This window comes from Gobius niger (genome assembly GCF_951799975.1).
Source record: "Gobius niger genome assembly, chromosome: 2".
NCBI classification, from domain to species: domain Eukaryota; kingdom Metazoa; phylum Chordata; class Actinopteri; order Gobiiformes; family Gobiidae; genus Gobius; species Gobius niger.
Genome location: NC_136853.1, coordinates 9,796,309 through 9,813,510, shown reverse-complemented (window position 1 = coordinate 9,813,510; position 17,202 = coordinate 9,796,309). Strand labels below are relative to the sequence as shown.

The 17,202-nt window shown below is 40.5% G+C and overlaps 1 protein-coding gene across 10 annotated transcripts in view; it reads left to right on the top strand.

Moving 5' to 3' along the window:
- Positions 1 to 17,202, top strand: part of vav2 (vav 2 guanine nucleotide exchange factor) — a 308,481-nt gene that overhangs the window by 279,175 nt on the left and 12,104 nt on the right. For 4 of the 10 annotated variants that reach the window (XM_079582577.1, XM_079582579.1, XM_079582575.1 and 1 more), the window contains 11 exons: positions 3,229 to 3,317; positions 3,421 to 3,553; positions 4,902 to 4,916; positions 5,424 to 5,533; positions 6,917 to 7,018; positions 9,038 to 9,126; positions 9,332 to 9,345; positions 9,458 to 9,476; positions 12,317 to 12,444; positions 15,141 to 15,212; positions 15,353 to 15,414. In XM_079582577.1, coding sequence (XP_079438703.1) covers positions 3,229 to 3,317; positions 3,421 to 3,553; positions 4,902 to 4,916; positions 5,424 to 5,533; positions 6,917 to 7,018; positions 9,038 to 9,126; positions 9,332 to 9,345; positions 9,458 to 9,476; positions 12,317 to 12,444; positions 15,141 to 15,212; positions 15,353 to 15,414 — 833 coding nt within the window. Of the gene's footprint in view, positions 1 to 3,228; positions 3,318 to 3,420; positions 3,554 to 4,901; positions 4,917 to 5,423; positions 5,534 to 6,916; positions 7,019 to 9,037; positions 9,127 to 9,331; positions 9,346 to 9,457; positions 9,477 to 12,316; positions 12,445 to 15,140; positions 15,213 to 15,340; positions 15,415 to 17,202 lie in introns of all 10 variants that reach the window. The other 6 variants (XM_079582573.1, XM_079582571.1, XM_079582580.1 and 3 more) reach the window with 3 other exon arrangements.

The following is a 17,202-nucleotide window of genomic DNA, read 5'->3' as shown; positions in this document are numbered from 1 at the left end:
TACCATGAGTAATTGTGTCTTATAAAGCTGCTTTGTGGTAGCCTGGCTAACACCAGACTAAAATCACAAGTGATATTTAGTCTGGGGACCACCAATTCATTTTCTCGTAGGAGAGGTGTGGTTTACGATCGTCCATAGTCGTTTATTGGGCGCTACGAAAAAAAAAAAAAAAAAGTCTCATGCGTCTGCACGTAGCCCCAGCCAATCATATCATCGTATGAGATGACGTATGACGTACCCGCTGTAAACTTTTGAGCTAAATTATTTAGAACAAGGTCTGAAGCTTGATCAAAAAATACCATCGTGTCTGCTGCTGTCATGTTGGATCCGTAAATAAACTTTTTTTTAAATTATCCGTAAATAAACTACAAGCTTCCGTATATCGAATAGCGCGTCATCGTCTTGCCGTCCCTCCTCGCTCTGTGATTGGTTCCCAAATCCACCGGAGATTTGGCCATGGTCCCCAGGCTGTTGTGCAGTTCGAAATAATTCGAGCGCACACAGTAGCCTGGTGTTAGCCAGGTTAGCTTTGTGGCACCTCAACCTTGATATTTCACATTCGATCATTTGAATTCATGTTACGTGTATGAGCAAGACACTTGATGAGTTGGGACTTCCATCTCGATTGCTTGGAGGGTTCTCTGCTGACAGGAATTGGTAATAACCAATGGCATGCTAGCAAATCACTGGTGATAAACACAACTTCCCTGTGCAGATCCACTGGATGGCTTAGGGGCTTTGAAAATGTGAAGGATGCTTCTATTGATTCTATCTTTTACCCAAGAAAATCTAAGAAAGCCTTATACGATTGAACAGGGCGATTTTGCATGATGTGCCCACTTTCAGAATTGCACGTCATTTTTTTTGATTAGTAGTATTAATTCCATCAGTTTTTACTAACATGAACTTCTAAGACCATGTCGTCATCAGTGTAGTAAAAAGTGTACCATTGTGTCAAAGAAAGAAGAGCCACAATTAGTCATTGTGAGATACTAACCTTGAATCACTGAATTATCATTGCACTGGTAACATGGCCTCAGAACTGTTGGATAAAAGTTCTTAAGCTGTCATCTTTATCTGGTTCTTTTAGTGTTTCGCCTCTCCCCTCAAAAAGGCTTTGTCAGTTGCTTAAAATCATTTAGCAGAAGGCTGAATATATACCGATCCAATAGGGAGTGGCTTATCTTGTTATTGGTTCCATCCGAGCAACTTTTTTTGTACAATAGGAATAGGTCACACCAATGACAAGGTGAATTGGCATGTGTTAAGCACCACCCAAACAATCCAGCACAGATAAAGGCGTAAGAACCTTTTATCTACGATGGAAATCTCCCGTATGACGAGACTGCACACAAACATTTGTATTGCTTTTTTTGTTTTCAACATGCCTAAGGTGACTGAATTATTATCAGGCTGTTTTTTAGCTTCAAGGTCGTAGATAAGCACCAGATAAACAAACTGTGCATCTTATGAAATGCTAAACATGTCTTTTCTATCATTGGGAGACACTTTTGACCACCCACTCATACATTACCCTGAACCAGAAACATTTGCCACCCACGAAAGTGATCTATGGCTCTGGTAAAGACTTATTATCTGCCAGAGTGAAACGAAAAGAGAAAAAAATGTGGGTTATTGAAGACAAAACCCTGCCAGGCATCGCACGGTGAGTAATGGGAGAGTCATTGGGACTGTGGCACCTCACTGCTCTCTTAGACGTGCATCACATGGTAAATTCTCCATCTTTTTATTTCTCCCGCCATGCGTTGTCCCTTCATTAGTTCTGGGGCTATGTCAGCTGCCAGCGCACTCATCTGTATTCTTCACATTCTATCAGTACCCCCAGCCGTTAGACCACCTCTGTCATTATAATTTAGCAAATTAAGAATGGAAGAGGCAGACAACGCGAGACAAGGTGCCAGAAATGTAGGTGTGTTTAGGATGAAGTGGAAGAAGCACATGCCATGGCTATCTTGGTAATTAGTTACAAGAAGGATCATGTGGTTATGGAATTGAAGCAACATCTATATCCCCATCAAACTATAACTCAAGGAATAATAGCGATTCTCCCTTGTAGCACTGAAAGATGGTTCACATGCGAAGGACAAATCCCCCAAGAAGACAGACAGATACTTACTAAATTCTGTGTGTCCGTTTTTGGAAGTGTTCGAGTCTAATGTTTAAGATAGTCCTTTTGTTCCGATAGATACAGACGGCATCTCTGGAATCGCCAAATATGGTCAGGTTTGAAAACAGTTAAGGATTAAGAACTCTGAATATAGTTTTCTACTAAATAAAGATACAAAGACATGGAGAGGAGCAAAGTGGTTCAACAGCCCATAAAAACATAAATAGCAGAGAATGTTAGCATCATGCTAATGCTAATTCTAGCTAAGATTACTGTGTTTTTTTTTTTCGCTTCTACTGACAATCTGCTGTGAATAAACATCCATATGGACCCGATTTAGACTGGACTTTATTTGTATGTGATAAATAAGTTTATATTTCGCCAGAAAATGGCTAAAAAAGAGTGGAAAATTGTGTTTCCCAAAAGATACTGTTTTCCCCCTCGGCGAGGCCATGGCCACTTCTATGACGCGGTGCTGTCTGTCTATGTTGGAACACAGTCAATCCCATTACAATCGCAACAGAGTTCATTGAATAGCGAAATGTCTGCACGACTAAACTTTGGCCAAACAATCTTAGTTCAGCTTGCAAACCTGACAATGGCAGGACTGTGGCAAAAGTCTTGTGTGCAATTAGTCAATCAATTGTTTTGTAGAACCCAATTATTATCACAATAGGAGTTGCCTCATAGGGCTGCACCAAAACAATTTAATGTCCAAACAGAGGTAATGCAAAATAGTAGCCAGCAGCTGATGGAAACATGCCCGAGACATCTCCTGTCTTTAGACCCTCCTACATAAGAAGAAAAGAGAAATCTGTGGGAGAACGACCGAAGGAGAGGTCCACTCCTAGGGACGGACAGGCTGTAGATAGACCCAGGGCCAATGGGAGTCCCTCTGCACACAGGGCCAAAAATCATAGAAAAACGTCCAGGCCAATGTTAAGCTTCAGTTCCTGTGGTTCAGTCCCTGTTGGTTAGGGGTTCCTCCCCGGATAGGTTGTGTTGATGTGTTTTTTTTGCTTGATTATCCTTTTTTGCCATCTGTTGGTCAATACTATTCTTGGACCAGCCAAAGTAACATTTTCTCTGATTGTCCCAAGCAGCAGGTGAAGTTGGAGGAGTACGGACGGCCAAAGATCGACGGAGAGCTCAAAGTTTGCTCCATCGTCAACAGAACCAAACAGGACCGGTCAGTGCCAGGGTCCTGCCGCCTTTTCCACAGTATCACAGACACAGTATCATTTCCATCAATCACATCTAACGTATTCTTCACTGCGGCTGGTTTCTCTCAGGTATATCTTCCTGTTCGATAAAGTGGTCATCGTGTGCAAACGGAAAGGCTACAGCTACGAGCTCAAAGAAATCATCGAGCTCCAATCGTACAAAATGTCTGACGACCCCATGAACAACAGAGATATGAAGAAAGTAAGAAAACACACGTTCAAAGTACACCCAGCTGGACAGCAGTTCTCGGCACAGTGGCATATCGTCTGCCTCATAGGATAATATATTCAGTATTTTATGTCACATTAGAGAATCACTTTTAATTTTGCCGCTACATAATTGAAAATTGAATATTGCGTTCTATCTGCAACGTCTCTCAGCGGGTCTCATGGAAACAGTTGTGTTTTGTTGAGAAGCATCAGGTCTCATACTGGAGGGTTGTCAAATAATCTGAGGTTGCACTGCCCCGGTAAGAAAGCTGCTCAGAGTTGGACTCAAGTTTGGTTCTCAAAATTTTTTCCACATCAGGTACTTTCTCATAAAACCTTTGACCAAGTACTACCTCATATAAAATATATGATCTTTCAACTATCACCAGGCCTAGATCAAGATCAATGGAGGACTAAACTGGCTCTAGAAATGGTCCAAATTAGACTTAAATTTAACTAAAAATGAAAACCAGAAAAAAACCAGATGCCAACTGAAAAGCATTACTAAAGCATGAAGGTCTTTTTGAAGTGATTGCTGCAGGGGGAGGCAACGTCAAAGCCCAGGGGCCAAATCCAGCCCTGAAGCGTCAAACCTCTTACCCCCAAGATGATTTGGAGACATTTTGTACAAATCAGCAATAAAATACCTGCTAAAGCAATCTGTATATTTTGAAAATGCTGTCAATTCCTTTTAAAATTCCCTGGGAAAAAAATATATACCCACATTTGTTGAAAGTGTTTTGACAACGAGCAAACTTATCATGCAGGTAAAGTTTGAGAACCGCTAAGCCGAGCTGGATTTGGGAATTTTAACGACTCCTCCTGTCCATCTTCTTCATGACCTTGTTGAGGCCAACCCCAGATATTCACAGTGACATAGTCTTTACTCAAAGGGCAGAACCTTTTTTTTATCATAGGGTCATTGTTTCCCCTTTCGTACAAACACTGATCGCTAGTTATATATTTGTATTTGCATTATCTGTGTTGACAATACAATATTGTACACAACGGTTCAGATACTCATGAAACAAAGCTTTGAATACCCTGTCTACTCCGAGAAACATGAAGCACCAAACTACAAACACAAATATGCTATGAGGCTAACCATATGTGTCCAGGCTGAAGCCGATCATCGATGTTAATTTCGGACATGGGGACTGACTTTTGAATATTGCATTGTGGTCGCTCATGCTTGACAGCCCATGTAAATGTATCGAAGGTCTTTTGGGATCGGTGGGTCTAACATGGCCGTGTTGTTTTTGAATCTGCATGTCCTCTGCCCATGCCTGCATGTGTAACCGGGTGTCTTCTCGTGTCTTTCTTTTTGCATGCCAAACCAGTCGAGCGGAAAAATGGTAAGCTCCAGTCAATTCTTTATTTGACCCATTTTCTCAGTTTGGCTGTGGTGTGGTTTCGGCTTGTTGCTGTGTGGATGTCCTGTACGCTGTGTTTCTGTGGATGAAGCTGATCATTTTTGTGCTGCATGTGATTCGAGTGTTGGTCTTGAGGATTGTCTCTTCTGAAATGATGTAAAATTAAAGAAGAGTTGACTCAAGTGTTAGATTGTGGTTACAGCCCTCTAATGTTGCCCAATGAAGCATTAGTCAAATGCAGAGGACACATTTCCCTACAGGGACAATCAACTTTACTCCTAATATATACTGTATGTCCATTTGAGACATTAAGATACAAATATATTAACATATGTGTGAACAAAAAACATACTGATTAACATCTCATTAAATAAATAGCATTGACTTCAAGGAATTTACAAGCATTGATTGGATTATGAGTGCATCTATTGATAAAACAAAATAGTTTTCTTTTAATTTTCTGTTTGTTTTTGATTGACTCTTGCCCAGTGGTCGTACGGCTTCTACCTGATCCACCTTCAGGGAAAGCAGGGGTTTCAGTTCTTCTGCAAAACCGAGGAAACCAAGAGGAAGTGGATGGAGCAATTTGATATGGCTATGTGAGTAAACCCGAGTTTCCTGATTATTACAACATCAATAATGTTTGAGCACGTTTTTAAGAAGCGCTGGAAAATACGTATTTGAAGTGATTTCATGGTTTTACTGCATACATGAGCAAATACTAAATATGTTTAACAAGTACTTAAGTACCTTCCCAGAGTAAGTGACGTTTGGTGCAGTTTCTAAAACAATTATTGTGTGTAATGCGTAAAAAGCCGGTTTAAAGTACAACCCATTTCACTGCCTTTTCCAGGATCATTCCACCTTTTCTTCTTTTAATTCCCAGCCCTGGGTAGAGTAAATGTAATACTTTAGCTCAGAGCCATAATCATCTCATGTTGCTGATTACTTCTGGGTACATGGAGGAGCTGTAGTGGCTGAAGGCATGGAGAGTTTCTGGGTTAACCGTCAGCCCTGCTCAGTGTGTCCAGCCCTGAGGGAGTGTGTCCAGTTATGGCACAGCAGCTCAAATGTGCTCACAGACACTTCGCACGCTGCACCTCCCACTAGTGGACACTAATGGTACTGCCATTGCTGTGATTTTAGTCTTTACTAAAGGCCCCAAAACAAGCGTTACATTGGGTTTTGTTTTTGCTATTGTAAATACCGATAACTGAACGAGTTTATTCGATGCCTATACTCAAATATTTGTCATCTAGAAGCATCAAAAGTAGTAAAAATATGTGAAGGTCTTTTGTAAATTTGAAAACAGTAATTATAAGGGGATTACAACATACAGACAAACACATTATTACAGCACATTTGACACGATAGTCTCCAGTTGTTTGCCTTCTGGGCGTCGCAACCTGAAAGATTGAGGAGCCCTCAGCGACTTCTGATCAATATCCTGGCTCAACATGTGGAGATTGGCTCATACCTCTTCTGACATTGCCCCAGTATCTTTAATGGCTGGGACAATGTACCTGAAGCTTCACGCATTATTCCCACCACAACATTCACTGACGTTTCAGGGCCGCGGCCTCTATAAGCAGTAAACTACATACTGATCCTTACAGGTTCCCCCTGTGTCTCTGAAGGATGGGTCAAATGCAGAGGCAAAGTTCTTCACTACATGGACTACAAATAATACTGTATGTCGCTTTTAGCAAACTGCACAACAAACTTTGTATTCTTGATCGTTTTTTTTAACCTGAACAACTTTACACTGAACATGCATTTCAAATTGAACATTAATAAAACATCTCGAGTCGAAATTAGAGGCTTCACAGCAGGACAAAAACGGCAGCAGGCGAGGAATAGAAAAACGAAACGGCACCCGGCTGTAGATTTCCCCATTATGATTTCAGATTACAAATTACATTTGTTAATATTTTATTTGCAATTATGTCTCTCCCATGTTTTAATTTGATTGCTGTCCCCAGGTCAAATATCAAGCCGGAGAGAGCCACGGCCAACCAGCACAACTTCCAGATGCACACGTTTGACAAGAACACGAACTGTCGAGCCTGCAAGATGCTGCTCAGGTAACGGCGCTCCTTCTTCTGATGTGAGGGAATTCAAGTTGAGATTGCATTTATGACGATGATCAGTTTAATATTGTGTGGGGTAGGGGTCGTATTTGGCAGTCGCACTCACACTTTATTATCAATTATTCAGACTGTCGCTGTAAAGTTATTTGTGAAGTTGTGGAATCATTTATGCTTTTGAACAACATGCTGGTCGTGCCTTTTTTGTATTGCTCTAAAATTGTTTTTAATATGACTAGATGATGTGCAGTACGATAGAGAGCACATCCGTTGGAAATGTTTTTGGTTTCGACACACTTGAACACAGTATAGATTTTCATGTTCTGATGGATGGCGTTGCCACCAGTCTCACTTCTCATCTTCATCTTGTGCCGGCGCCGCACGCACATGCTGAGTCTTCCCTGACCTAAATTCTGTCGCTCTCAGAGACTGCGCTGTGCCTCCTCCTCTGCTGGATCCTAATTACAGCGCAGCCCCAGCGGATTCTCACAGATTTATACCACTTAGTATCGAACATGGCAGGAGCCGTGCATTCCCTGTTATAAAGTTACACCAACAAATGGCTCTCTGGGCTTCACTGCTGTTATAGAGCAGGTTTACGTTTTTAATAATCACAATATTGAAATGAAGTTGTGTATCAAAGCGCTGCTGGGGCTTTTATTGGAGCATGTGTTTGCGCGCACAGTAAAAAAAGAAAAGCAGGGTTTGTTTTTCAGTTGGCTGTAATTGTAATCACAGCCTTATCCTTTGGTTTTGTCTTTAAATGCATTAATGATCTTGCCCCCTCAGTACTTCTCCAAATTGATTCAGCCATACGCTCCTATGCGCTTTTGCTGAGCAAATCGGCTTCTTTTAGCTCTTATCGGAAAGACAGAACAAAGATCGGACCGAGCCATTTCTGCCCCTGCTGCTCTGCTATGGAACAGTTTACTCTGTCAGATCATTATTGTCTCCCTCGCTTTTCATTAAGGATGATATGACTTTATTGTTCATGAGGGGGATTCTTTTCGTCACTTTTCTGTTGCTCTTTTGTGGCTTTTATATTGCATTTTCATCCTTGTTTATGTCTCAATTTGTTGCTATTTTGACACTTTTTTCAAAGAGCTTTTAGATTTGGGTAAAGCCAGACTGGAGAGAAGTGTTGGACATTTCGCATCAGATAGAGCTGAACTGAAACTTACTCTGGGCCCGAACACAATCACCTGATTTTTCTAGTAGTGGAATAGCCTGGCTAACACCAGACTAAAATCACAAGTGATAATTAGTCTGGGGACCACCAATTCTTTGAGGTGTGGTTTATGATCGTCCATAGTCGTTTATTGGGCGATACGAAAAAAAAAAAAGTCTATCATGCGTCTGGACGTAGCCATAGCCAATCGTATCATCGTCTGAGATGACGTATGACGTACCCGCTGTAAACTTTTGAGCTAAATTATTTAGAACAAGGTCTAAAGCTTGATCGAAAAATACTATTGTGTCTGCTGCTGCCATGTTGGATCCGTAAATACACTTCTTTTTTTTTTTTATCCGTAAATAAACTACAAGCTTCCGTATATCGAATAGCGCGTCATCGTCTTGCCGTCCCTCCTCGCTCTGTGATTGGTTCCCAAATCCATGCGAAAATTTCGGCCATGGTCCCCAGGCCCCCAGCCAGGTTAGTAGTGGAAACAAATTAGTTTTGTCCTCGTTTAGTAGATTATAAACTCAGACACTGCACAAAAAGCATAAACAATACAGTTCATAATATTCATATCTATAGCCATTTCATGATTGTCATTGTGTCCATGGGCAAGGCACCACCCATCAAACACCTTGCCTCAGAAGTAATTCAAGTACTTTGTTTTCTTGAAGAACCTGTCTACTGTTTACGGCACACACAACACAACACAGCTGTGATGTTTCGGGTTTATTTTTTGTATACCTATCATTGTATGAACTTCATTGACAAAAATCGAGGCACGAGTAAAAACATTTTAAAATAAACATGCGTCCTAACGTTTGACTCTTTTGTTTTAGGGGTATTTTCTACCAGGGCTACTTCTGCTCTCGATGTGGGACCGGCGCTCACAAGGAGTGTCTGGAAATCATCACCATCTGCAAAATCAGTGAGTCAAAAAGTCATTTGAATATTTAACACAGCAGTCAGTCAACAGTGGCGCACACATCCCAGCACATGAACAGGAAAATACATTCGATTGCTAAAGCCCAACATCTGCATCCCTTGATAGGCAGATGTTGTGTCTACAGTCAGCGATAATGCCTACAGTTGAACTAAATGTCCCTCGTCTCTGCTCTCTGTGTTTGTTTCAGATCCTCACGACTTGGTGAGTGCAGATGACATCACAATTGTTTCCCTTGAATGTTTATTTGATAAGAATGTGACACATTGTTTTGTATCATGGTAATAAATCAGTGTTTTTGTTTGTTTGCGTCCAGGAGCCCGGCATGGCATCAGGTAAGAGCCCAGTTTCTGTTGTCATCTACAAAACACGGTCACATACTGCCATCTGGTGGAGGATTTAGGTACGCCACGTGAGCTTCAGCACTGTGGCTTGGACTTCTGGATTGTTGGAAATTGAGCGCCTTTGACGTGAAACATGCCATTTAGAATAATGTCAGTGAATTTTGTTTGCTTTTGTCCCTCCAAATCCTAATGTCCAGAGAATAAATGTGATTCTGGACACTTGATTTTTGCTGGTTGGAGTACTTGAAAGGGTAGTAGTATTGCCATGTTGTTTCTTAGTTTCTATATTTTCTTTTACTTCATTTGCTTAAGTTCTTTTGGTTTGTTCGGTGTTGGTGTAAAATAGGGATTTTCCAGGAACTTTGCACCAGTGTTAATTTTGACAACATATTTTATTTTAGTTTTAGTCTTAGTCTTTTGACTAAAATGTAATTTAATTTTAGTCGAGATTTAGTCAAAAAAAAAAAGAAAAAAAAAATTAAGACTAATTTAGTCGACTTTGCGTTGATAATATTCATTATAATCATGTTTAATCTTGTTCCTCTGCTTCATGGAGCTGCTCCACATGAACAAATATCAGAGCTGTTCATTTGGCAGTGAATTTAAATGATCTGAGGCTCTTTCAGACGGTCAATAGACGTTTGGATGATTTTAGTCTCTCCCTTTCATTTTTATTTAGTCTTATTTTAGTCGACTAAAATATCTGGACATTTTAGTCATAGTTTTAGTCTCATGAGAAACTTTTAATTTAGTTTTAGTCCAATTTTAGTCGGAAAAAATATCACTTTGACTAAAATTAAGACTAAATATTTTATTCGACAAAATTAACACTGCTTTGCACACAGGATTAGCCTGTTATCCAAGTGCATTGTCTCCAGTTCGGCGTTACCCAAATCTAAAAGCTTCTTGACTGGAGAGCAACAGTGTGATGCCTCATTTGAAACTTTTTGTTGCATTGTTGGCACAGTTTTGTTGTGTTTTTGTTGATTGTTTTTTTAGTTTATTTCACTCTTTTGTCACTTTTTTGTTCAATTGCTTTCCTGGCACATTTTTGCTGCTGCTTTGTTGTTTTTTGTGGCTTTTTTCCATTACTTTTTTGTCAAATTTGTTCTACTATTTGTTTTTTTTGTTGTGTTGTTGCTTCCCCGGCATGTGTCACCTTTTTTTGGTGCATTTTTGTTTTGTGTACCGGATTTTACGGACTATAAGTCACTCGTTTTATACAAAATGTCTAATGAAGAAAAAAACAACAGGCTGAATAGGCGTACGGTATACGAGCGATCGCTGTTATTGTTTACTTCCGCAATTTTCGCCGGATGTTTGGTAGGCAGCTGATGCATACAGGCCTCTAACTCGGTTTTATAAAATGATAGATCTGTTACAGCGCAAGAGAAGCAATCCTCTGTTTATGGACATTGTTTTTGCTGATTATAGGATTTTAATAAAATGTTTATCAAATATGAAAATGTAAAATGCCTACCACGGCCAACGGATGTGGTAGGCATGGAGGGTTAGCTCCATGAAGCATAAACAACGAACTAGGCGCAGTCGCGCTTTTAGCCCGTGATTAGCTTTGTTTTGTTTCTTCATTGTGGGTAAGAGGAACCTCCGCTTTCTCGCTCACTCCAAACTTTCTTTCTGCCGCTCGATTAGCCTGCAGTGCCTTCTAGCGGCATGTGACAGTATATATTTGAATTACAAAAAAAGATCACATATTAGTCGCACCAGCAGGCCCACCTTAATGCAACCATAGGCCCCAACCCTAACCCTAACGCTAACCTATAACCCTAAATCCCACAAAAACCCTAACCCTGCTACTCCTACATGTATCCCTCTGGGCCAGGTATGGCGGGCCTCCTCCAGGTACACACATAGGAGCGCACAGTCATCACATAGGGTTAGTCATGCTGCAAAGTGAAGTGATTGACATGAAAATCAACAAATCACATCCTTAATTCTGATAGGCCCTTGACCATGCTAGGCCCCTGGGCTCCAGCCCCTGCTAGCCCATGGGATAAGGTGGCTCTGCGCTCCAGAGTATATGACACACTCTCTGCCAAACTATGGAGAAAAAAAGTGTGACTTTAAGGTACTTTATTGTCCCCGTAGGAAAATTTGTCCTCTGCATTTGACCCATCCTTCGATGCCGCAGGGGTAACCTGCAGTACCGCGGACTGGGACCCATCTCTGTGATGGGGAGCCAGGCTGATGGTCAGAATCGCCTGGCTGGATGATTCACCTATTATACATGTTTTTAGTGGTAGGGGAAACCGGACACGAGGAGAAGATGCATGTATTTTGTTGCGTTTCCGTCACACATTTTTTTTGTTTTGTTATTTTGACAGCTTTTAGATTTGGGTAATACCAAACTGGAGAAAATGTGCTCGGTCCAGGAGCCTCGTCTATGAAGTATTTAATAGACTATTAACTATTAAGTAGTTAATAGACGAGGCTCCTGGGGTGAAATCTGGAGACAGTGATGCGGTCCGTGTCTTTCCTAAAGATCGACGTGCGTACCAGTCCTTCAGAATCCACAGAGCTGGCCAAGTCCAGGAAGTGAACTGGTGTGTGACTGTACCCGAGGCTTCATTTTGGTGTTTGAATTGGTGCTGTCCAGCTAGATGTGGAAGTCTTGCAACCGCTGCTCTGTGCCTGAAAATCTGAAAAAAGAGAGATCTTGTACTTGTACTAGAGATCTGTACTTCGGGGCGTATAGGCAGCGGCCGTTGCTGTTGCCGTGTGAGAACAACCAGCAAATCCGCAGGGGGAGCGTTGGGATCCCGTCTTCTTTCGGAGGGAGTATTTTGAGAGGGTTTATTTGATGTTTGCAGGTCCAAAGATGGTGGCGGTCAGGAACTACCACGGCACGCCGACTCCCCCGGGTAAAGTGCCCCTCTGCTTTCAGACCGGGGACTACATCGAACTGCTCAAAGGGGACCCCGACACGTCCTGGTGGGAGGTAAGAGTTTTAGAGAATTAACCTGCTGTGTTTCGGCCTTTATTTCAGTTTGGATTCATGTCTGTGTAATAATGAAAGGACGTTTGATCTGATTGTGGGAATTGTATTAAAAGTGGAAGGATAATGAACAGGTGGTTTTTTGTAATCCATCCCTGGAGTACACGATACATCCCCCAGAGAATGAAGATCAGAATCTTTCATTCCAATGTGAAAGCTTTTCTACTGTACAGGGCGGAAACCTCTACAATTATAAAAGCAGCTGAGAAGAAACTACATTTGTAAGCAATGGCCTTAGAAGAATCTTGAAAAGTTAGTTGGAAAAATAAAATAAGGAATACCAAACTTTAGGAATGGAACAAAATAAAAAAAATTAGCAGGAAAAAGAAGCTAAATTAGAGAAACTAAAACCTGCTGGGGAACTCATAAAAGACACCCGCTCGGGAGATGTTGATGGCCTTGGCCTGTTTGAACTGGAGAGAGCTAAGCGGGGCAAAAGAAGTACCACATCCTGCCCATTTCTCCGAAGTGCACCTTCTGGTTATTTGAATGGCCTGAAGCTTTTACTCCACTTCAAAGAAAAAAAAGAAACAAACATCCTCAGGGTATTGATGAATACCTATTCAGCCCCATTCAGAGTGAAGATTCCCAGAGCTCCACATAGCTCCACATAGCTCCACAGAGCCAGTCAATGCACTGAAAATGCCACTAGTTCAGGCTGATATACAAAAACAACTACCCCAGGAGTCATTGCGACTTTTAGAAAGAATAAAACGATTTTGAGAAAGGCTTTTAAGCTGTTCTCGGGAGGTCTGAAGTCCCATTAGAATTCTGTCCATCAGGTGTTTTTTGGAGTCGCCCGTGGCCGCAGGGGGTGGTATTACAGCAATGTCAGCTCCCCGCCATGAGGACCATAGAGAAGCGCCTTTCTCTCCCATTGGTTTTTGCACATGCATCAGTATGTTAAAGGCACTATGCCAGATTTATTTAGTTTTTCTAGTTGTGGAGCAAACAGGGCCGATGCAAGCCATTAAGCCACTAGATATGAAGACAATTGCTTTGTTTGATTTCTTTGTCTTTTTGTTATCACAACAAGAACAATAATACACATGGCTGAACTCTTTAACACTATACGGTTGTATTCACTTATTTCCTCTAGATGTCACTGTGGAGAGGCTTTCAAACTGTGTCGAAAGTGCTGGAACAATCGCTTGATAGCCTCAAATAGCTCCTTCTCCTGTTCCTTAACCTCTGAGGCCAATGTCACAAGGTCAACCTTGAGGTTCTTTCACAGTTGAGGTTTTGCAAATTAGTCCTGTGGCTTAAGTTTTGTTCTTGTCAAATGTAAACAAAAGTGTGTAATGTTGCTATATAAGTTAATAGATTTCCTATAAAATTATGGCTCTAACGCTGCATGACCTGCTTTACACTTTCATATATTTAGGACATTACTCATAGTTTTATTGAATGAGATGTGGTTTGTTGGATTGTTCTAAGCTTCTTATGGGCTGATGAGAAACATCCCAAGCATCTTATGCTATAGAAGGTATTATAGGAACCATCACAGCTCCGTTCCTAACTCCCTCCAAACTGCACTGACACATGTGGGTGCTCCTTGTAATGGCTGACAATGACGCACGTCCGGGTCAATGATGAGAAGAAGGATATTCCTGAGCTTATTTACACTTTTTAGATGCAGCCTTCGCCATCCCTGAGGGAAAGGGAGAAACAATTAGCCAGAGGGCTTAAATAGGAGTGAAGTGCAGGTGTGCAAGGAGCGCTTCATTTCTCCATCTTGAGGAGCAAGTCAGCAGTGGAGATTTCTAGAGAACTTAACAACTTGCAAGTTGGAGGGAATTGTTTTCAGTCAGTACTAAATGGTTTTATTTTGCAGATGGAGTGCCCTCTGCTGGCATTTTGTATTCAAAGGTAATATAAGGGTATTACAATCTCTTTTGCAAGAGTGACCTGGCCATATTTTGCTGAAATACCAATAGTGTGTTGCTGGCCTGTCCTTTTACGCACGTAGCTTTCAACACTGGGCTATTTATCTCTTTCCTTCAGGCTTTTATCATGTAATAGATGCTTGGAGAAATGCGCATTGCATTGAGGGATAAGGACTTGAGCAGCATTGGTCTGGGGCACTCTGACATGACCTGAATCACGGAGCTAAGAGCATGTCATTTTTAGCCTGGCACATACTAAAAATGGCCCTGTCTGAAGTCTGTGAATTTGCCCACGTCACACAAAACGACTGTGGGCTGAAAACTGGGGAAAACAACTTTAAGTTTCATTTCATGTTAATGATTAAATTAAATTCAAGTTTAGTTGTATAGCACATTTAAAAACAACTTCAGTTGACCAACAATTTGTTACATAGAAATAAAATTAAAATAAAAGATAACACGATAATTCAACTAGCTAGTACTGAAGGGAGAAGATTTGCCAATGGTTGCTATTGCAACAAATAGAGTTTAAAACAGAACATCAGACGTCCACCTGACCAACAGTCTCACTGAAAACTTTGCTGGAAAAAGACAAATGCCTTTAAATCAATCCTAGAAATTGTGAAACAAACAGTTTGCACTATGAATAACATGCATCTAAGGTGGACCGGTGCATATTTGTATATCCCCAAAACTCCTTCTCATGTGATCATATACTGTTCTAATTATCCGACTGTGCTCTATGTTTTGCAGGGGAGGATGATGCAAACACAAAAGAGTGGTTTCTTTCCCAGCTCGTGTGTAAAGCCCTGTTTGGACCCTAAGGTACTTCAGCATGCTTATTCAGCACTCTACACTTGCACATATATCAGGACACTTGTGCACGACAGAGGCCACGTGATTATTCCCTTGATACCCAGTGTGCTTACTGTGCTGCTGTCATTAACCTGTAGTATCTATGGCAGCCATTCCAGTCCCTTTCAAGTCGGACGTCTTCGCGGGATGGAGACTACTACGGCTACCCTTGGTAAGGCTTTGGATTATCTTCAGCTTTAAAGGAAACATATCGGAGCAAAAATGAGACGCATCATGTAGAACGAGCTCGTTATAACGTCCAAACCTCCATACGGAGCAGTATTTTACTTCATGTACTTAGAGACCCAGATTTGAGTATTCCTGTTCATTTTAGCCGTTTCTGCGTCTATTGCAGAAATGCTCCAATATTGGTTTTTGTGTCATCATTTAAACATCAGATTGTTCAACAGTGCACAGCACTTCTTCATTTAAAATATTTTGTCATCATTTTAATCAAAGTAATGTATTATATTTGCTGACTAAAATTAGACTATGACCAAAAAATATGACTAAAATCTCCGGATATTTTTTGTAGACTAATAAAGACCAAATCAAAAATGAAAAGAAGGGACTAAAACATCTGAAATTGTCACTGTCGCAGTTTGAAATAGCCTCAAATCCTTTTCATTCAGTCACAAAAATCAGGCGTGTGCTTTGCCCATGTGAGAGAAGCGGTATTCAATATGTTTATAATATTATAAATGTAAAGGAAACAAAGATACTTTTAAATTAGATTAGTTAGTACTAAATTGACATGGAATTTCCGTCGACAACATGTACAACATGTAGGTGTAATAAAGGTCCATAGAGTCTCTCTTTAGATTACAGCTCATGTGTAATTACACATTTACATTATATAATGTGGGGCATTAAAAGTCAGTAGGACATTGTGCCAAAATCAGGTACTTAAATGTCATTAAACATTAAATTGGATTCAAACTGGCATTAAATCTAAATTTCTCTGAAAAACAATTTTACCATATAATTTCACAAATAATATGAAAACTTTGGGCTAAAACATATTCAGCTTCAGCTTTGGCTGAAATTGACTTTTTTTTTTTTTTTTTTAAGTTTCCTGTTTTTTCCAATTGCAAATCTTAAGAAATGAAATATGCAGCCATTTTTTTCTGTGTTTGTGGCATTGAAATGTACTATGGGCATTAAAAATGGAATTAAACAGCCTGCATAAACCCTGCATCAGGTATGGTGTATTTGCGCTTTAGCTGTTACACTTTATTGAATAATTACCTCCTGTACTAACATGTGTAACTACTTTTTAATCTCCTGGACCTACACATGTAATCTAAAGTGTTACCCTAAATTGTTCTTAATGTGTTCATTTTTGTTGTTTTCACGGAATCATTCCCTCTGCTGCCTACAGAGGGGGCTCCAGGCAATATCCTAAACAGCCCTGCCCACTGTGTTTCAATGTCGAAGTACAGAGCATAAAATATCTATACTGGAGTGCCCAACAGAATTATGCAGCATATGTCCATTTAAAGGTGCACTAGGCAACTTTTTATGTAAAAAAAGTTGACATTTGTGCGTATTTCAGTGACCCAGTGGCTGTATGGGTGATTAGCTTAGCACCTTTACTTACCATCACGGTGGCTCCTGTGATGCTTCAGGATAAATTTTATTTCAGGTTTTTTAGGATTTCTGGTAGGTTTTTGGAATGGAATGTATATGTAACCATGGTTACGGTTCAGTGATTTATTTTATTTTATTTTATTTTTTACCCTGGAGTGTCCTACAGGGCATCAGAATGATAAGTAAAGATGCTATGCAATACTCAAGTGTCCGCTGGGTCACTGAAAGGTCATACGTATCATATATATATAGTTGCATAGTGCATCTTTAAAGGAAAACACTTTGTTTAAAAATTACTACTAGTACTATATGTAACTGTTAAATAACTGTGCAAACTTTAGCATTAAGAAATGAAGATGGATTTAAAAGT